The sequence below is a fragment of the Pollicipes pollicipes genome, unplaced genomic scaffold (assembly GCF_011947565.3).
Source record: "Pollicipes pollicipes isolate AB1234 unplaced genomic scaffold, Ppol_2.1 Scaffold_7262;HRSCAF=8765_pilon_pilon_pilon, whole genome shotgun sequence".
In the NCBI taxonomy this organism is placed as follows: Eukaryota; Metazoa; Arthropoda; class Thecostraca; order Pollicipedomorpha; family Pollicipedidae; genus Pollicipes; species Pollicipes pollicipes.
The window spans coordinates 20,660,119-20,677,160 of record NW_023597055.1 but is presented as its reverse complement, the minus strand read 5'-3'; the positions used below and the strand labels follow the sequence as shown (position 1 = coordinate 20,677,160).

The 17,042-nt window shown below is 49.1% G+C and overlaps 1 protein-coding gene across 1 annotated transcript in view; it reads left to right on the top strand.

Moving 5' to 3' along the window:
- The first annotated feature begins 4,796 nt into the window (after positions 1 to 4,796).
- The window catches only part of LOC119114265 (peroxidase), a 45,521-nt gene continuing 33,275 nt past the window's right edge, over positions 4,797 to 17,042 (top strand). The window contains exons 1-2 of the mRNA XM_037238467.1: positions 4,797 to 4,912; positions 15,448 to 16,105. Of these exons, the coding sequence (XP_037094362.1) occupies positions 15,951 to 16,105 (155 nt within the window). The 5' untranslated portion in view covers positions 4,797 to 4,912; positions 15,448 to 15,950. The remainder of the gene's footprint in view (positions 4,913 to 15,447; positions 16,106 to 17,042) is intronic.

Sequence of the window (17,042 nt, the reverse complement as noted above, 5' to 3'; positions counted from 1 at the left end):
GAGGACCTGTATATCACCAGTCTTGTATAACTCTGAGTGCACTCTCGTGTCGGATGGCATGACTCGCGCTGCCGCGTTGAACGACGCATTTGCTCTGAAATTTGCTGTTCTCGTGTGCAAAACCCTCCAGGTGCGCCGCGCCACCCAGCCAAAGCACTGAGTCACCTGAGGGTCTCTGAGGCGGCCGCGCGATCCGCGATAACTATGGTCGGTCCCAACAAGGCCTGTGGGAGTGACAATATCAGTGTATCAGTACGGAGGACTTAGTCGCTCCGCTCACCAATATTTGTAAACTCGCGGCAAATTCTGGTTTGTTTCCCGGCGAGGTGAAAGCAGCCAAACACCATGCCATTTTTCAAGAAAGGCGACAAAAAGGAGCCGTCACGTTATGGAAGCATGTTCCTGCTTTCTCTGTTCGGAAAGCTACTGCAACGGGTTTCGGAGTTGGAACTGCTCCGCTACGTATCGCCTGTGTTGTGTCATCATCAGCATGGTTTTTTCCCAGGCGTTCGGGTAGCACGAACTTATGTGATGACCTAACGTCTGCTTGGGCGGCCATGTCGGACGGATACCAAACGGACGTCATTTACATTGATTATAGTTATGCTCATGCTACTATGTGCTGTATGTTATTGTATTTTATCTAAACAGCTTCGATGGTTAGAGGAGCACTGCTCTGTTGGCGTCAACATAAAATGAATTAATTAATAAATAAACTAATGAACAGGAGGAACGAGTCCGGCTGCAAACCGGTTGGCAAACCTTTTATGTGAGACCTTTTTCATTGTTGCTAGCCCATAATCCCGGAGTTCCAAGTACTATAAATCCTGAAGTAAGCTTAAATGATGTTGATTTATGTAAGGCTATTGGGACGGCTGACCTATCTGCATTATTCTTTTATTTATTAACTTTGCATTATTTGCCCCAACTGCCCCGCTACAGCACTGCTTCATGTGCAACAAGATCATGCTGAAAAGCAATGATTTGTGGAAAAACGTCACGGTTGAGGTAAAATGCTTCTTATCCTACTTTTTGTATGAATTCCGTGCACTGATCACCAAAATCTTTAAAAAGGACTTCGTGAATTCATCTGAATTATTCCTCTACTGTAAGTAACCACCCGACATAGCGGCATCTAACGTAAAAATACATCGTGATATCACTGGTCAAGACTCAAAGTCAAACGTTATAAACCTCCTAACCAGGCACGCAAACACGGACCTCTGGCGGATGCTGCCGTCGGCCGAGCTATCAGCCGATAGCCCTCAAAACATCAGCTCTCAGAGTCAAACGCCATAGGTGCCCCATTTTCAAAACTATTTGGCGTTACGGATGATCATACTCATTCTGTATTAGCCTTCGTCCTGATAGGAGGGAGGTCGATGCGACCCCTCTTAGGTTTTTGTAGGATTCATCTCAGGCATATTGTGCACGCGCACCCCAAACTTCCAGTACCCTATGGGACCTCTATTGCGCGTGTCGTGGCACGAAAATGTTCCTTTTTCTGGTATCGGGGCAGCGGCGGTCTTTGAGGCATACTGCACGGCGATCTACGGCCGGCGCGAGCGGCGGACGGGAACCGACAATACCACAGAACGCAGGCGGTCGGCGACATTGTTTCATTAACGGACCCATATATCATAAATGTATGCTCAATTTTTTAAATATGCGCCATCGTTCTCAGAATTGAGCCGGAAACACGCGTGTTTAAGGTGTGTTTCACCACAAAGCATATCGTTCGCGTGATGTAAAGCGGAAAAGTGCGATGCTCTGCAAAATAGGCAGTTGTCCCGGTATAACAGAATCATTTATTGACGCATCAAAACATCAAAACTAGAAGCAATCTCAAGATCACGTTAAGAAAAATTCATTAATGTTTTCCACTAAGCTCTGTATTCATTAGTTTGGATCGCCAGAGTATAGCGTCAACCTCTATCCGACTCCGGTCACCAGGGGACACAGGGGTTATATATCTGTCAGGGTTATATATCTGTTATATATCTGTCATCGACCCCCTCTTATCAGTCCACGTTATGGAAAACGGCGGATCACGGCAAGGGTAAACACAATATTAAATTTATCACTTTTTCAAAGCTAAATGATGTACTGTACGCTAGTCATTCTGAAAAAGCGATCTGAAAAACAGCACATGGGCAGCGTCGTCCCGTAGGAAGTGTGCTATAACCTCGCCTCGGCTTCATCTAGTGTTTCTATTGAATTGGGTCCGTTCGGACGACGTAAGCATCCGCGGGAACTCCGTGTTTGCCTGTCTTATGAGGTGGCTTATGACGTTGGTTGACCTTGAGTGTTTTCCGGTGATGCCAACATGTGTTTTACGTCAAAGACCGCGGTGCCAGATGGGAACTTCTAGCAAGTTGAGTATTAGATGATAACTTGACCCACTGATTTTCTCTGCTTTAGTGGAAATTGTATGAACTTAAGAGAATGATTTTAAAAAATTACCTCAAACAAGACGCTTCTCAAAAACATCCGTGCTTGTGGGTATGGCCTTGTTGCAAATGAAAGCGACATGCTTGTTTGGATATTTCGGAGAATTTATAATGGCATCCTCCCAAAATCAGGAAGGGATGACAATTGATGAGATTCTCCGTCTTATGGCTAATAAGACTGACCTGCTTTTCACTAATTCTATAGGCAAATTATGCGCATCATCCTTCAAGGAAGGTGATATCGAAGGCTGCAGGAAATGTTTCTTCAAACTATGTTAGGATAAAGAACAGCTCACGTTTCATCCGGCGTCAGAGCCCACACAAATCCCATCAGGATATCGAAGACATATTTGAATTTGTGCTAAGGACGGGTCAAGACATTCTAAGTTTAAAGCTCTGCATCTTTCCAATTTCCCACCTTCCTGTTTCCTTCGGCAACAGTGGCGTGATGTGACTCGTCTCCTTGCTACCAGCTCAAAGATGCAAGCCAAAATGGTGCTTCTTATTGCAAGCGTCGCACCCAAAATACAGCGACGAGTTAAGCAAACACCTGCACACAAATTCTCAACGAGCTTCCTTCAAACTAGAAGACAACAAACACTGCATCAAACCTGGAGATCATTAGACTGATGGTTTCTTTTTTTGGGGGGAGGTACTCGGTTTCATTTTTCCGCTGGTGATGCCACTCAGGTAATTTGTGTACCGCCTTAAATAACTATGTTTTCAGATAAAATGTTCGCCATCCTCACATAACCACTGCCTTTGTGATGGCGTTCCAAAAATATGCACTGATCCTGTCTGATTCCATCAGCTCACTTCTTCCTCCGGCCCCAGTCTCTAATTCAGTGGCGTTGGAATTTACGGAAGCGAACGCACAGCCGCACCAGCAAAGGTGGCGGCTAGCCGGTGCCGTCCGCTTATTATGCAAACACCAGTCAACGACCTACGGCAAGATACTGGCGAGCGTGTGTGCAGACATCGATAGAGGCGTTGGGATGCCTTGAGTAGCTCCTTCGAGAAGCTGAGACGCACTGTCTGTAGGTGGGAGACACCGCAGCAATAATAGGTGGGAGGAAATCCGTCTTCGCATGCCTGGGTTGGGCCACACGGAAACACACACACACACACACACACACACACACACACACACACACACACACACACACACACACACACACACACACACACACACACACACACACACACACACACACACACACACACACACACACACACACACACACACACACACACACATACACACACACACACACACAAACGCAAACACACTCACACATACATAGGCACACTATTTTAGCTATTAGCATTATTTCCAACGCTTTTCACAAGCACATTGGTGCATGCAAGACCTTGCTAAGAGTGACGCCTGAACCGGGGCGCCCCTCCTTTCAGGACGCTCCTGGGTGAAATCAATGTCGACGTATCTAAGATCATTTTCCACGCCATATGCTGCATCATCCCCCGGCTTGCTCCCGAATTCTCCATTGTCCTCATGTAGGCGAAATCTTTATTTAAATCCGTGCCCCATGCAAGACAAGAACGTTTTGTGACAGATACGGGTGCAGCACATGCGGTGCAGTACATTATATCGCGCCGTTTGAACCTACCAGTGCACTGGTAGGCCAAAAATATCTTGCGACGAGACTCTTCTCAAAGTGGGCGTCGGTTTTCCTTCGAAGATACATTATACAAAGATGGTCTTTTCCTGTTGCCTAGTTGCTTGCCATTGGCACAGCACCGACCTAACGTGGGTATTTGACTCTCAGGTGATGCCCACCCTCCCCTCATGTGCTTGGTCGTATGGTTGAGGGCTCGTAACGGTATTCTGTCCCGGGCGGCGGGCCAACGATTCAGAACTTTTTGCCCGTTCCGTGCGGTGTCATCCAGTACATAGCTCGCCGTGGTCGCCACATCCACAGGCGGTGGCGATGACCGCCGCCCTGATCCGAAGCGGCCACCGAACCCCAGCTCGCCGCCCGTCTCCGATTTCCCCCTGCTCTTCGGTAGAGCTTCACTGTGACCACGCACGTATTGCATGGCCCTCCTGGTGGCAGAGGGGCCGGCAGCGCTCGCCCTCCCAACCTTGCCTCTTTTTAGTCCCGGTGGCCCTCGCATCCTACATACCCCACACGCCGCAAGCGCCAAACTTGACACCCCATCAGCCACGGACCGCGAATCAGTGCCCCCCCCCCCCCCAGGTGCCGCTCCTGGCAACGCCCCTGCAGGTCACATGACCTCGGGACACTCGAGACGGCCCGGCCGCGTCGGCGGCCCCGGCAGCCAGGTGGCTCTGCCGCCGGTACGCAGACAGTTGCTGGGCGCGTTCACCGGTGGAGGAGGCGCGAGCGGGTACTGCCGGCGCGCAGGTGTGGCCCTCTCGTCTTGGACGCGGCTGGACCAGCCGCTGTCTTGTAGCGGAGCAGGAGTCCTTGGAGCTCCAGGTAAGCGACAGAATGTGTGTACGATGATGCGTGGAGTATGGACAACACTTGAGCAGGTTTTTGTGGCCGTACTTGGTCAGGGGCTGGTGAAAAATGTTCACATGTTTAGAAAAATGTTGAGATTTAGCAAGAATGCTTGAATATTTGTCTCCAAGCGACAACATCTGGAGGTGGTGCTAATTCCCGTGAAAGCTGTGGTGCAGTCGCGTCGCGGCCATGCCTGCCATACCGCTTACCATGCCATCGTATACCTGCCGTACCACCATTTCTGCTGCCGCGCGAACGCCGCGAAGTAGCGCAGCCAGAAAAAAAACTATCTGGCCATCAGAGGAGCCAGATAAGCTCCAATAGTCAATTTATCTGATATATCCTAGTGTTTGACAACTAGCATAAATCTGGGTATCGTGACCAGTAGGCAGGGCCACCGTTGTTGCCCTCGGCATGTGAACCTCTTGTGGATTTCAGAATAAACTTCCCATCGCTGTTGTCCACGCTAGGCTAAACTTCCCATCACTGTTATCGACTCCAGGCCAAACTTTCCATCGCTGTTGTCGACTCCAGGCTAAACTTCCCATCGCTGTTGTCGATTCCAGGTTGAACTTGTCATCGCTGTTGTCGAGCGTGCGTCTCATGCGGCTCCTAACAAAGCATTGGCGCATGGAAGCATCAACGAATCTGACCGTCTATTGTGCAGGGTCTTTTCCGCCTTTTTCCGCTGTGAAGGAAAAGAGCGCATGTTTCATTGGGTCAGAATCGACCTACTTAAATATGTTGATCGATACATAAATATGGCTGCGTTTCATGAAACGTGGTTGAAAGCGATGCACGATTGGTTGAAGTGGGTTATACAATGGGTTATTTTGGGGGTTCGTTTCATAGTTGTTTTTACCGCAGCGGTCTCTACTTGGAACAAAGTCCGAATTGAACAGCGCTCGACGCATACGCTTGAAACCGTACAAATGCTCTTCTATTCTCACTTTTCAAGAGAATGTTCCACATTTGCACGTAATTTTGAACTGAAATAGCCATTTTAAAAGACCATTCGGTGCAGTTCACAGCCCTGCCCCTCTTCAGACCTGAACCCCTCTAGTTTTTGGGCCGCACGTCCGCACAGACTACTTCAGAGATACTATTTCAAGGTCACCCAGTCATCCATGACGCCTTAATCGTGCCATTCAAATCCTGCCATTTCATTAGCCATACGGCGAATAGAGCCGAAAGAATGTAATTGTCGAGTCGTTCATGTCTGGCGTTCGTGAGCACAATTTCCAGATATGACGGGGCGCAGCGACAGCACTGACTGGCTTATGCAAACAGCGTATCAGATGTTTGTAGGGCGTGGAGTGCATTTGCGAGGAAAATATAGATACGGATGTGACAGTGCTGCTAGCCTCATTCCTCGTAACACGACAAGGAAAAAGAAGAGATAAATGTGTGGATTTGACGTCCACATACTTCCATCGAAACAAAGACCAGTAGTAAATTCAAAATTGCCTGCCGATCACACTCGCTTTTTCACTTCTTTGAGAAACTCGAAAAAGTGAAACTTTTTTTGAAACAGTGGCGAAACAGCTTTTACAGGTCACCAACATTCAGGCGATTGAACAGGGAGAGTTTACGCAAGTTTACTTTCGCCTAAGGCTTTTCGAGCACAAGTAAAAAAAAACAGGCGCTCACAGCGACTCCAAATTTTCAGTATCTGTTGATACATGACTTTAAAATCTGCTGTGCAAATTATTTGACATTTAGACATATTAAGATTAGCGACTTAGGTCAGGTCGAGGAGGTCAACCTCTCAAAAAGTTTGACCACGCGTAACTTTTTGTGGGTTATTTGCGCGTGCTCAAATTTGGTGCATGATAACACATAATGGTACCGACAATTTTGCATTTTATATTTTTCTGAAGATGCGAGGTCATGCTGCACACATGCTGAGCGCAAAATAGGCAGTCGCTAGCTAATTCCACAGAATGCGAATACTCCACTGAAAGGTTGTTGAGAGTCATGCAATGCCATATGAGGTCTTGCAACAACCAGTGACCTATATTGCCAGTAGCAGAGAGGCTAGATGATAAAGTGCGACGTGTGTAATCACCTCCTGATTGTGTTTGTGAAGCTGAGGACGCCTAATTTCTTGTACCGACGTACCTATTTTCAGTTTGCTACAAATATATTGTCAAACATCAAGGACCGTGTATAGCGTAGACAACAGCTACGCGATCTTAAGTACCTGTGGATGTCCAATACACTATTTCTGACCACAAAAATATTGTACTGAATACATAGCACATAGACCAGGCTAACCCATAAATTTTTCAGCGGGGTGGGCTATGAATTTGACCTAAGGCGACCTCCGATAATCTCTGGTTCAACACAAAGAGTGGTGTTTTTGTGTCTGGATTAGTTTTGTCCCGTAGCTGCACCTAATATAATGAGCTCAGTCAGAACCGCATGGTGAAAAAGTATGTTCTTGCAGGCCACTGGTGAAATAATTTTTTGAACGGTGACCAAATTTGACCTGACGCACGTGGGGGCTCAGAATGGTCGAAATGAACTGGCCACAGTCTTAACATTTTTCCGTACTTTCAATAAGCGTCTTGACGTGTTAACAAAGGTTTTAACCGCATCAATCGGAACAACCGTTTTTTATTTTTCTTGACCTTTGGTGACCTCACGTTTGACCGAAGGTCAAAATTGGGGTGCCTTCTTCACGATTTGGCGAGACCTTGGAAAATGTATCCTTACGGCATCTGGAAGTTGGAGATCCCAGGGAGAAATCAACCTCGCCCCGACCGGGCGCAGCTGTCTCAGACCCCCGGCCGGGTGCGGGTGAAGAGATCTCGAAAAACGGGGATTATGTCCGAAAAGGGTTGAAGACCTTTTTGTCACGAGCGAGCCGCAAGCTTCAGCCGTCCCAAAGCCGTTAATTTACAGTGAACCTGGGGTCTAAAGCGGTACAGACTGTGGATAGATCGCAACGAATGCATTAAAATGTAGGCACTTACTCTTCTCTTACAAATCCCTTAGGTACCTTGTGCATCCCTTAGGCATTATGCACGCTAGCAACAGGAGTGTGTGATTCCACGCCGGCTGACCCCATTCCCGATAAATGCAGATTAGAATGCTCCACCATATTTAGGAAAACGGGAGGGGTGGTAGTCCATTCATCACATTTTGACGCCCATCGTGTTGTTTTTTTTGCTCGAGAAAGAAGTGTGATCTCATGCTCTACTGCGTGTGCTAATGAAAGCCAACTTTTTGCTTCAACGTAAAAACTTACGCTATCCTGCATTCGCGCTTGGTTCCGTTTACGTCATAGACTGTCACCAGTGCGCCGTCACTGACTTTCGGAACGCACCGAAAAAGAGCGGCACGTTCCGTCGCTGGCCCTGAGGGGTGTGGTGTTATGGGGAGCTGACGTTCGTGGTCCAACCGGTTACACTGGGTCTTAACTGGGGCTTTGTTTGGTGATCAAGGCGAGGATCTGAAGACACACGCCACCGACACAGTGGCATCAACCTGCCATCAGGGACAGGGGACGGACACAGGGGGCATCAGGGGCCATGCGCGATGCCCCCAGCATCCTGACGAAGCCCCACTTTCCCTTGTTTGGTCACGTTCTGCCGCCGATGAACAGCGGCTAAGCCAGCTTCACGCTCGGGCTGTATAGTTTCAGGAGGGGGGGGGGGGGGGGGGGCTGCCCGCTTCGCACCCTACCCTTAATCATGTGTTTATTTGCGACTTATGACACCCGAGTCGGCGCTGACTATTCGGGCCACGATTTCCAACCAGTTGCAAAAATAGTACGATATGCATATCGCCAAAAGGAACCTCCCTACTTGATGTCTCCTACGGAGTTCAAAGCAACGATCTCGCCTCTGTGGAGCCGGCGATGTCAAAGCGTGGCGGTTATAAAAAGCGCATCTCTTCGTGTGGCGAGGTTATAAAAAGCTCCAGCGTGTGGCGAGACCGACCGTCCCAGCCAGTCAGCAGCCTTGCCACCATGCCAAGGCCCGGAACCACTGCCATCTGTCGGTGGATTTCGACACTACGCATCTCGCGCGCGGCGTGTTGCCGCGACAACGCCGTGACCACGACGTTTGGTCAGGCGCAAGGCTGAATAGGGCTAATGCCGACGAAGAATTGCTTCGCCTAGATTTACTCGCAAGGGTTAGTTGCAGCGCTTAGTTAATTGGTATATATATATTGCATGACAGAGCGACACTAATATATATATATATATATATATATATATATATATATATATATATATATACATTAGTGACGCTCTAGCAGAAGAGTGGAAAACAAACTGGACTCGAGTCACGGTGCAGATGACGGATCATCAAGCGAATTTGATGGTCACCTAAGGGAGGCGTCGTGTATTCCCGACGAGCGCGAGCGAAAGTTGCATCATGAACGTCCTTGCCGCGCCCCTGCACATTATAGTTAAAATCGCCGCTCCGTACACATGACGAACGAGATGGAGCAATTTATGGCATGTGTCTGTGTGCTTGGCTGCTGGGCTATTTTCCCATGTTGCAATCTGCACTGAGGGGGTAGTTAAGCCCCAGTGGTAGTTAGGAGGCTTTTAACAGGCGAATTAAAACGAGTGCTCATGCATATTTCAAACCTAGATTTATTTCATGACTTGCGCAGAAATTCATAGGACGAAGTTCTCTGTTTGTCTCTTATCACTAAAGACAAGACAGGGGACGCTTACTCTATAAGTGCTTCAACCATAATTTTTGTGGTTTTAATACGAAATATTACTGACTCCCTGTTACAGCTTGTTCCCTCCTGCATGAAACAAGTACAACTTTTGAATTACAAGCATCCGAATGCAGAACAAAATAGACATTTACGGAAAAATAACTCCCTCTTTATATTAGATCTTTAAACTGCAGGTCCTGAACCTTTTGTTTAAAGTTTCCGAACTTCTTATGAAAATATTTCCCATCTTGCATGCTGACTGCAAACGATTCTTTGTATTTGTGTCGGGATGCGGATTTTGGAGTCCTTAGTGCAGTAGATAATTGCTGTTTATTCAGCATGGAAAATTGAACTTGCATGCGTATCTGGCAAAAGACAGGCAAAGATCATGTCGGGTGTCTGATGGAGTTAAACATGTCTGAAGTGGAGGAAATGCTGGTAGTTAACGACTCTTCACGCCCGTTGTGTCGTAAAATCGTTAGATTTTCACATAAGCATGACGAATTTCCCTCGATGGCGAGTGACCTGATGTGACTTCGAAATTCTCATTCGCAATGCATGATCGTGGATGTAATAAAATTAGCTCCCACCGACCACCGCCTCGTGTCACTCACAGTTTGGGTTCTGGGCAGATCGTTACGTTAAACAGTTCCGTCATTGTGACTTCGGCATGGAGAATGTGGCCATAAAATTGTGCCTTGGAATGTCCAGATTTTGTGCCCGGTTGTGTGCAGGGCTGAAAAAGGTGCCTTTTCTGTCACCGAAGAAATTCGGAACTGTCTGAATTGTCATCTGGAGTACAATCTTTCAGAAACCGTTGCAGTATGTCTCTAAATGCAATAAACCACAAAAAATCAATCGCGCCTATGAACGCTATAAATGTACGGCTAAGGCGTACACATACAATTAAATATATATATATATATATATATATATATATATATATATATATATATGCGTAATAAAATTAAATGTACGCCGAAATTCCATTTTAATTGGCCTTGGTCGCCGCGTGGCCTATGGAATGGCAAAATTTGAATGACATTATCATCACGCCATGAGTGCCGAGGCTGCTCTGAAATACTCCCCCCGATGTACCTTCTCCACTTTCGCAAGACGTGTAGCTCATAAACGAGGGCTTAAGATGGACAGAATTGTGAACAGAACCGAAAGGTCTTCAACATGGTCATTTTGGCTGAAAATCCCATATCAGTCTGGAACACTCCCTTTAATGCGCCAAGATTTAGCCTCCTCGGGGTATTTTCGCACACACTTGCTATGATTGTGTTGTGGTCTCTGCTTTGAATCCGTCATGCCCGAGACCTCGAGACCACCGAGACCGCGTCGTACCGCCGCAGCGCGCGAGTACGGACAGCTTCGACGGAGAACCAGAGCCGAAGCCTTGAAAAGCCGAGTTGAGGTGGATAGTCTCGCCCGCGGCTCGACGGAATTTGCCTTCAACAAACTGGAGCTCTTCCGGGATCCTGCAGATATGCACGAAATTTTCCGCAGCGGAACGGTAATATAGCTGTTTGCCATTGTCGACTTCATCCAACGTAAGCCGTAAATGAGAATCAGGTGTGGGTTTCAGTGGTAGAGGTATCCAAATTGCGACGTTCGTGTACTGCCCCGTCGGTTAATACGCTTAGAATAGGACCGGTCCCGTGGTGCCCGGATCAAAAGGCGCCTAGCCGCGTATCTCTAAAACCTGTCTGGCTGGCTGACTCCGTGTTGACTTCCGTTCGCTCCCTCCGGTAACCATCGGCTTTTAGCCATATACACACCCGTCACCGTGGTCAGAGTCTGATTTCCGGGACACAAGGTTGATAAAACAAACCAACTAACTGATTACGTCAATTGAGAAAAAATATGAATGTTTGTTCACATTCACGAACGCATCAGCAAATCTTGGCAACAAAATTTAAATACAAATCACTATGTCAGAGTGAGGACGGCCATACGTTGTCCCATGTGTGACGCAACAACATTATAGCTCCCACAGATAAGATAACCAACATAGTGGATTGATCAATTCTCACATTATCGATTTTAAGCATGCACATGTCTGAGTACTCAAATTAATCCAAGTTACTCAGTAAAATACAAATGTGTGAACTGTCGCCCACCTTACATCAGGCTTTAAAGGTCTCAATAAATATGCAGGAATAAGCGGTGGATTAATTTAGCCGATAACTATCGTTGGCTATAGCTTTTAGCAAACAACCAAATGGTATCACTGAGAATGAAATTAGACGTGTTACACGTGTGATGGACCAGGTCTTTTGAGTGGTCTTAAAACGGAAAATCTATCTCATTTAGTGTAACGTTTTGGGAATAAGTCTCCCAAGATTTTGAAAGCACAGAACGCACCCAAACTTTGATATTCACCATTACGCCCACCGATAACCCACCCATTTATCGTGTCTAAGGCTTAAGTGTTCAATTACGAAAAGGCAGGACACTGACCTAGGGCTAATCTTTGTGCTTTGATAATTGCAAAGAAGGCACGAATGAAGCTAAGTGTGACTAAGAGAAGCACAGCCAGTAGTATTGTATGGCATCTCTCCAGATGTTTTTCAAGCATTTCTTAGACTTGTTACACGGGCGGGTAGCTTTGCCCATACCAACGATCGTCTGGTACGTGATCATCTTGACGGCGTTCATGGGATTACAGAGCCCGTGAAGGCCGTTACGTCCTGGTGATTTGGTCACGCATTGAGTGGTAATACAGACATGGAGGGGGCACGGACCCCCCCCCCCCCCGTCAAATAGGCGGCACTCCCCACATGCTCCAAAACCTCTTCTCTGGCCCATTGAAACACTGGCCCATCGCCTCATATTACAGTGATATCAAACAGACAGATACTGAAAATGGCCATCCGCAAAAGCTATGGTTTTGACATGTTTATCTGACGTGTTAAAGGATTGCGACCTGTCTGCAATAACGTAGTGATACATTTACCTGAACCTTGCTCGGCTGGAGCCTCTTGAGCCCAACATCAAGAGGCCCACCCAGAAAGGAGCCACCGTGCGAAGGGCTCAACAACTGCCTCGATTAAAGGGACGTAACCCATGGCACTTTTGGCTTTGCGCATGCGCATGATCGATTTACAGGGGGGCGGCGCCGCCCACCGCCGTCCACAGCGTCGGAGTTGCTGTGGAGAGCTGATGGGCACCGGTCTGGCTGCACCCTTCACCACCGCCCGACCATGGTTCGTTGGAAGAGTTCAGGATGTAGAATTACCGTGAAGCATACATTTCCAGACCTGAGGCACTCACTGATTTCGCTCCTGAATTGTTTTTCTGTCAGCTTCTAACGTACATTTCTAGTGTTTCGAGCGTTTCGGCATTTTGCAGCGTCTGTAGCGATGGGTGTTGAGCTTTTCTTGTCATCACATTTAATACCTCCTAGCAAAGGATCCCAGCGACGTCATAATTAAGAAAAACGTTGCCTGTTGCAGAGTAGGGATGACAGGGACGCATATCCTCGATTCATGTGCTTGTGGTGGGGCTTAATGCCACTGGAGCATGTGTTATTTTCCCTTTGTTGGATAACACGGGCCTTAGAGCTATTTGCTGTGACTTAGATTCACTTGGCATAATGGCACTGCTCAGCGCGGAGCAAAAGTCAAAAGCTGCCAATATGCATTTGTCAACGAGATCCAGCGCTGTAAAACATCCGACAGTTCATAATTCACTTAAAATTAAGCACGCTTAGAGAGAAAAGCTGGCGTGAACATGACGGGTGACTCTTCCCACTTCAGGATGCTCATGACCAGCCGAAAGACTGACAGAGCGGGGCCGGCCAGCAGCCGCATTCGAACCCCTAGATGTTGAGCTGTGGGGTTTCTGAAATGTCTGATATGCAGGAAGAGGAATGAGGGCCTTGGTGCTCTATCCTAACCGACCTGGTGGGGAACAAGGCCTCACTTAACACTTAACCGGCAGCACATGCCGTAAAGAGTTTCCTGAGAAGTGATCAGGTGTGAATGTTGAATAACAGAAAGCCTCGTTGTTAAATGAATCGTTTGCTTTAATACATTTGATAGAGTGACTTCTCATTTTGGGCCACGGACAACTGAAATCCGGGCATGTTTTTCTACATCCTCGTGTGGTTCACCTAGTTCGAGTAAAGATGTTGGTCTTGCATCGGGTTAAGAAACAACATTGCTCGAATGAAGCGAAGGAGATGTGCTAAGCCGCTAGTTTTGTGCTAACATGACCATATATGCCAACATGCAGTGTATTTGTAGGCCCGGATTACAAGTGAAAGTTGTGACATGTGTTACAAATGTTGTTGCAAATGTGGTAGACATTCTGTTGTCTTCTCTATAACCAGGCTAAACCTCTAGCAATGGCGATGACCCTATAATTCTCACAGGGCATGTGTTCCAATACATGTACCGGTGTTGGCCCTAGGAGAACGCGGTGAATGACGGGGACTGGTCACAAGATCCGAGTACATTGGCGGCAGTCACCCAGTTTGGTCCCACGGGAGGAAACCAAGGACGGGATTAGTTACAGAGCTCCACTGGGCTCTCAGTAACAGGGTCATATAGTTCGTAAAGAGTAGATGATCCACTTGCAATCAGAAATATTGCTCCATACAAAACATGACGATGGCGGTGCGAAAGCTTACCCTGCGGGGGCGGGCAAATGAAAGACGTTAGAAGCTGACGGAAAACTGAAGTTTAGAAAACAAACTCAATAAATTTGCAAGTAAGCTGCATATTCTGCATATCTTTAATCCCTGAGTACTCAGCTTTCGGTCGATTTGCTCCACTTGGTTGTGGATTGTGATCACCTTCAGCGGACGTTTGAGTTAGCAGCGGAGCCGCGGGTCCCCTGTTCATCTTCTGTACCCTGACCGACCGCATTGTACCCAGCCAGTCCAGCGCGCGTCTCCTGCACCCGGACAAACCCTGTTGTACCCAGCCAGTCCAGCGCTCGTCTCCCGCACCCGGACAGACTCTGTTGTACCCAGCCAGTCCAGCGCTCGTCTCCTGCACCCGGACAGACCCTGTTGTACCCAGCCAGTCCAGCGCTCGTCTCCCGCACCCGGACAGACCCTGTTGTACCCAGCCAGTCCAGCGCTCGTCTCCTGCACCTGGACAGACCCTACTATACCCAGGCAGTTCAGCGCTCGTCTCCCGCACCCGGTTATGTATCCGAACATCATATAAAATTACAAAACACATTGGAACACACGTACATCAAGTTTCCAACCATTTTGAAACCATGACAAAATCATGGCATCGAATCATCCTGCTGTCGCTGGGTGGCTGGACAGGTCAGAAGTGATGCATGACCCAAGCTGTTTGTTTAAATCAGGTATTTCTTCTCTGACGACGTTGGCTTTGAGAACTCGTGAAGGACTTTTGTTTGGACACGATTATAGAATCCTTGAGTTAGGTCATAGCGTAGGAGTTTTTTTAGTGTGAGTTTTGCACATGTGGTGTCCTGGCGCTTTCTCCTGCAGGTGCATTGCCATGCACCGGGATGGTGGTCAGTCCAATAAAGGGCCGATGAAATGTAAATGTACCTTTGCATATTGCAAACCTTGCTAATATATATATATATATATATATATATATATATATATATAGGGCTATGCAATATATAAGGCTCTTTTGCAATCTATTGTAGAAGAGCATTAGCCGGTGGAAGCTAAGATCGAAAAACTTTAGGTCTCTACCTGCAGAGAGAATGAATGGCTTGCGCACGCATCACGTCGTAGCTATGAGCAATCTAGAGCGAATGAGATGTGCGTGTTCACCGTTGAATCGTTGCGATTTGTATGCTCACGAGTCTTCTCTTTTCAGATCGTGCATCGCTTCCTCACGTCACCGAAGCCAAAGACAGTACAAACTGAGACACGCCTGTCTCCATCTCGTCCGGTGGACTTCAGCGATCCCTCCTCCAACCGGCGCCTCCGTCCTCTACCTCTCCCTCGCGATCTGTGAAGAACACGCTTTTGGAGGAAGAGCGTGTCCGCAAGCGACCTTGGCAGTGAAGTGGCTGTGAAGTCGTAACGTGGGGTCCCGGACGTCGGCTCCCACGAGGGGAGCGGTGTGGCGGCGCTGCAAGTCTCTGGCGGCGAGCCGTGAGCCAGCGCGTGCCAACGGATCGTGAGCGGGTGCGACGCCGTCGGGCCGCGAACCTCGGTAGCCGCTGACGAGGACTGAACACAGCCCGTTGGGACCTTCCGTAACGGAGCTAGCTAGCGCTCAAACCGAATCCCTGGAGCGACGTGCCGGCGTTGACCGCGGGCAGACGCGAGCAGAACCGTGACGCCGTGACACCGTGACGCCGTCAAACGTCCGACATGTCGCTGTGGACGTCGAGCGCGGATGAGCCGGTGCCGGGGCCCAGCTGCGAGGAGTCCGAGACTCTTCCGCTGAACCCTCGCCAACAGCAGTTCAACCTGTCCGGCGGCCGGCGGCGACACGGCGGCAAGACGCTGGGCATCGCCATGCTGGGGTGAGTCTCGCCGTCCGGCTGACGGGCTGATCTGCAGGGATGCTCCGGCTGATGGGCTGATCTGCAGGGATGCCCCGGCTGGCGGGCTGATCTGTAGGGATGCTCCGGCTGGCGGACTGATCTGCCGGGATGCTCTGGCTGACGGGCTGATCTGCAGGATGCTCCGGCTGACGGGCTGATCTGCAGGGATGCCCCGGCTGACGGGCTGATCTGCAAGATGCTCTGGCTGACGGGCTGATCTGCAGGGATGCCCCGGCTGACGGGCTGATCTGCAGGATGCTCTGGCTGACGGGCTGATCTGCAGGGATGCTCCGGCTGACGGGTTGATCTGCAGGGATGCTCCGGCTGACCGGCTGATCTGCAGGATGCTCCGGCTGACGGGCTGATCTGCAGAGATGCTCCGGCTGACGGGCTGATCTGCAGAGATGGTCCGATTGACGGGCTGATCTGCAGAGATGCTCCGGCTGACGGGCTGATCTGCAGGGATGCTCCGGCTGACCGGCTGATCTGCAGGGATGCTCCGGCTGACCGGCTGATCTGCAGGGATGCTCTGGCTGACGGGCTGATCTGCAGAGATGCTCCGGCTGACGGGCTGATCTGTCGGGATGCTCTGGCTGACGGGCTGATCTGCAGGATGCTCTGGCTGACGGGCTGATCTGTAGGGATGCTCCGGCTGACGGGCTGATCTGCAGAGATGCTCCGGCTGGCGGACTGATCTGTCGGGATGCTCTGGCTGACGGGCTGATCTGCAGGATGCTCTGGCTGACGGTCTGATCTGTAGGGATGCTCCGGCTGACGGGCTGATCTGCAGGATGCTCTGGCTGACGGGCTGATCTGTAGGGATGCTCCGGCTGACGGGCTGATCTGCAGGATGCTCTGGCTGACGGGCTGATCTGCAGGGATGCCCCGGCTGACGGGCTGATCTGCAGGATGCTCT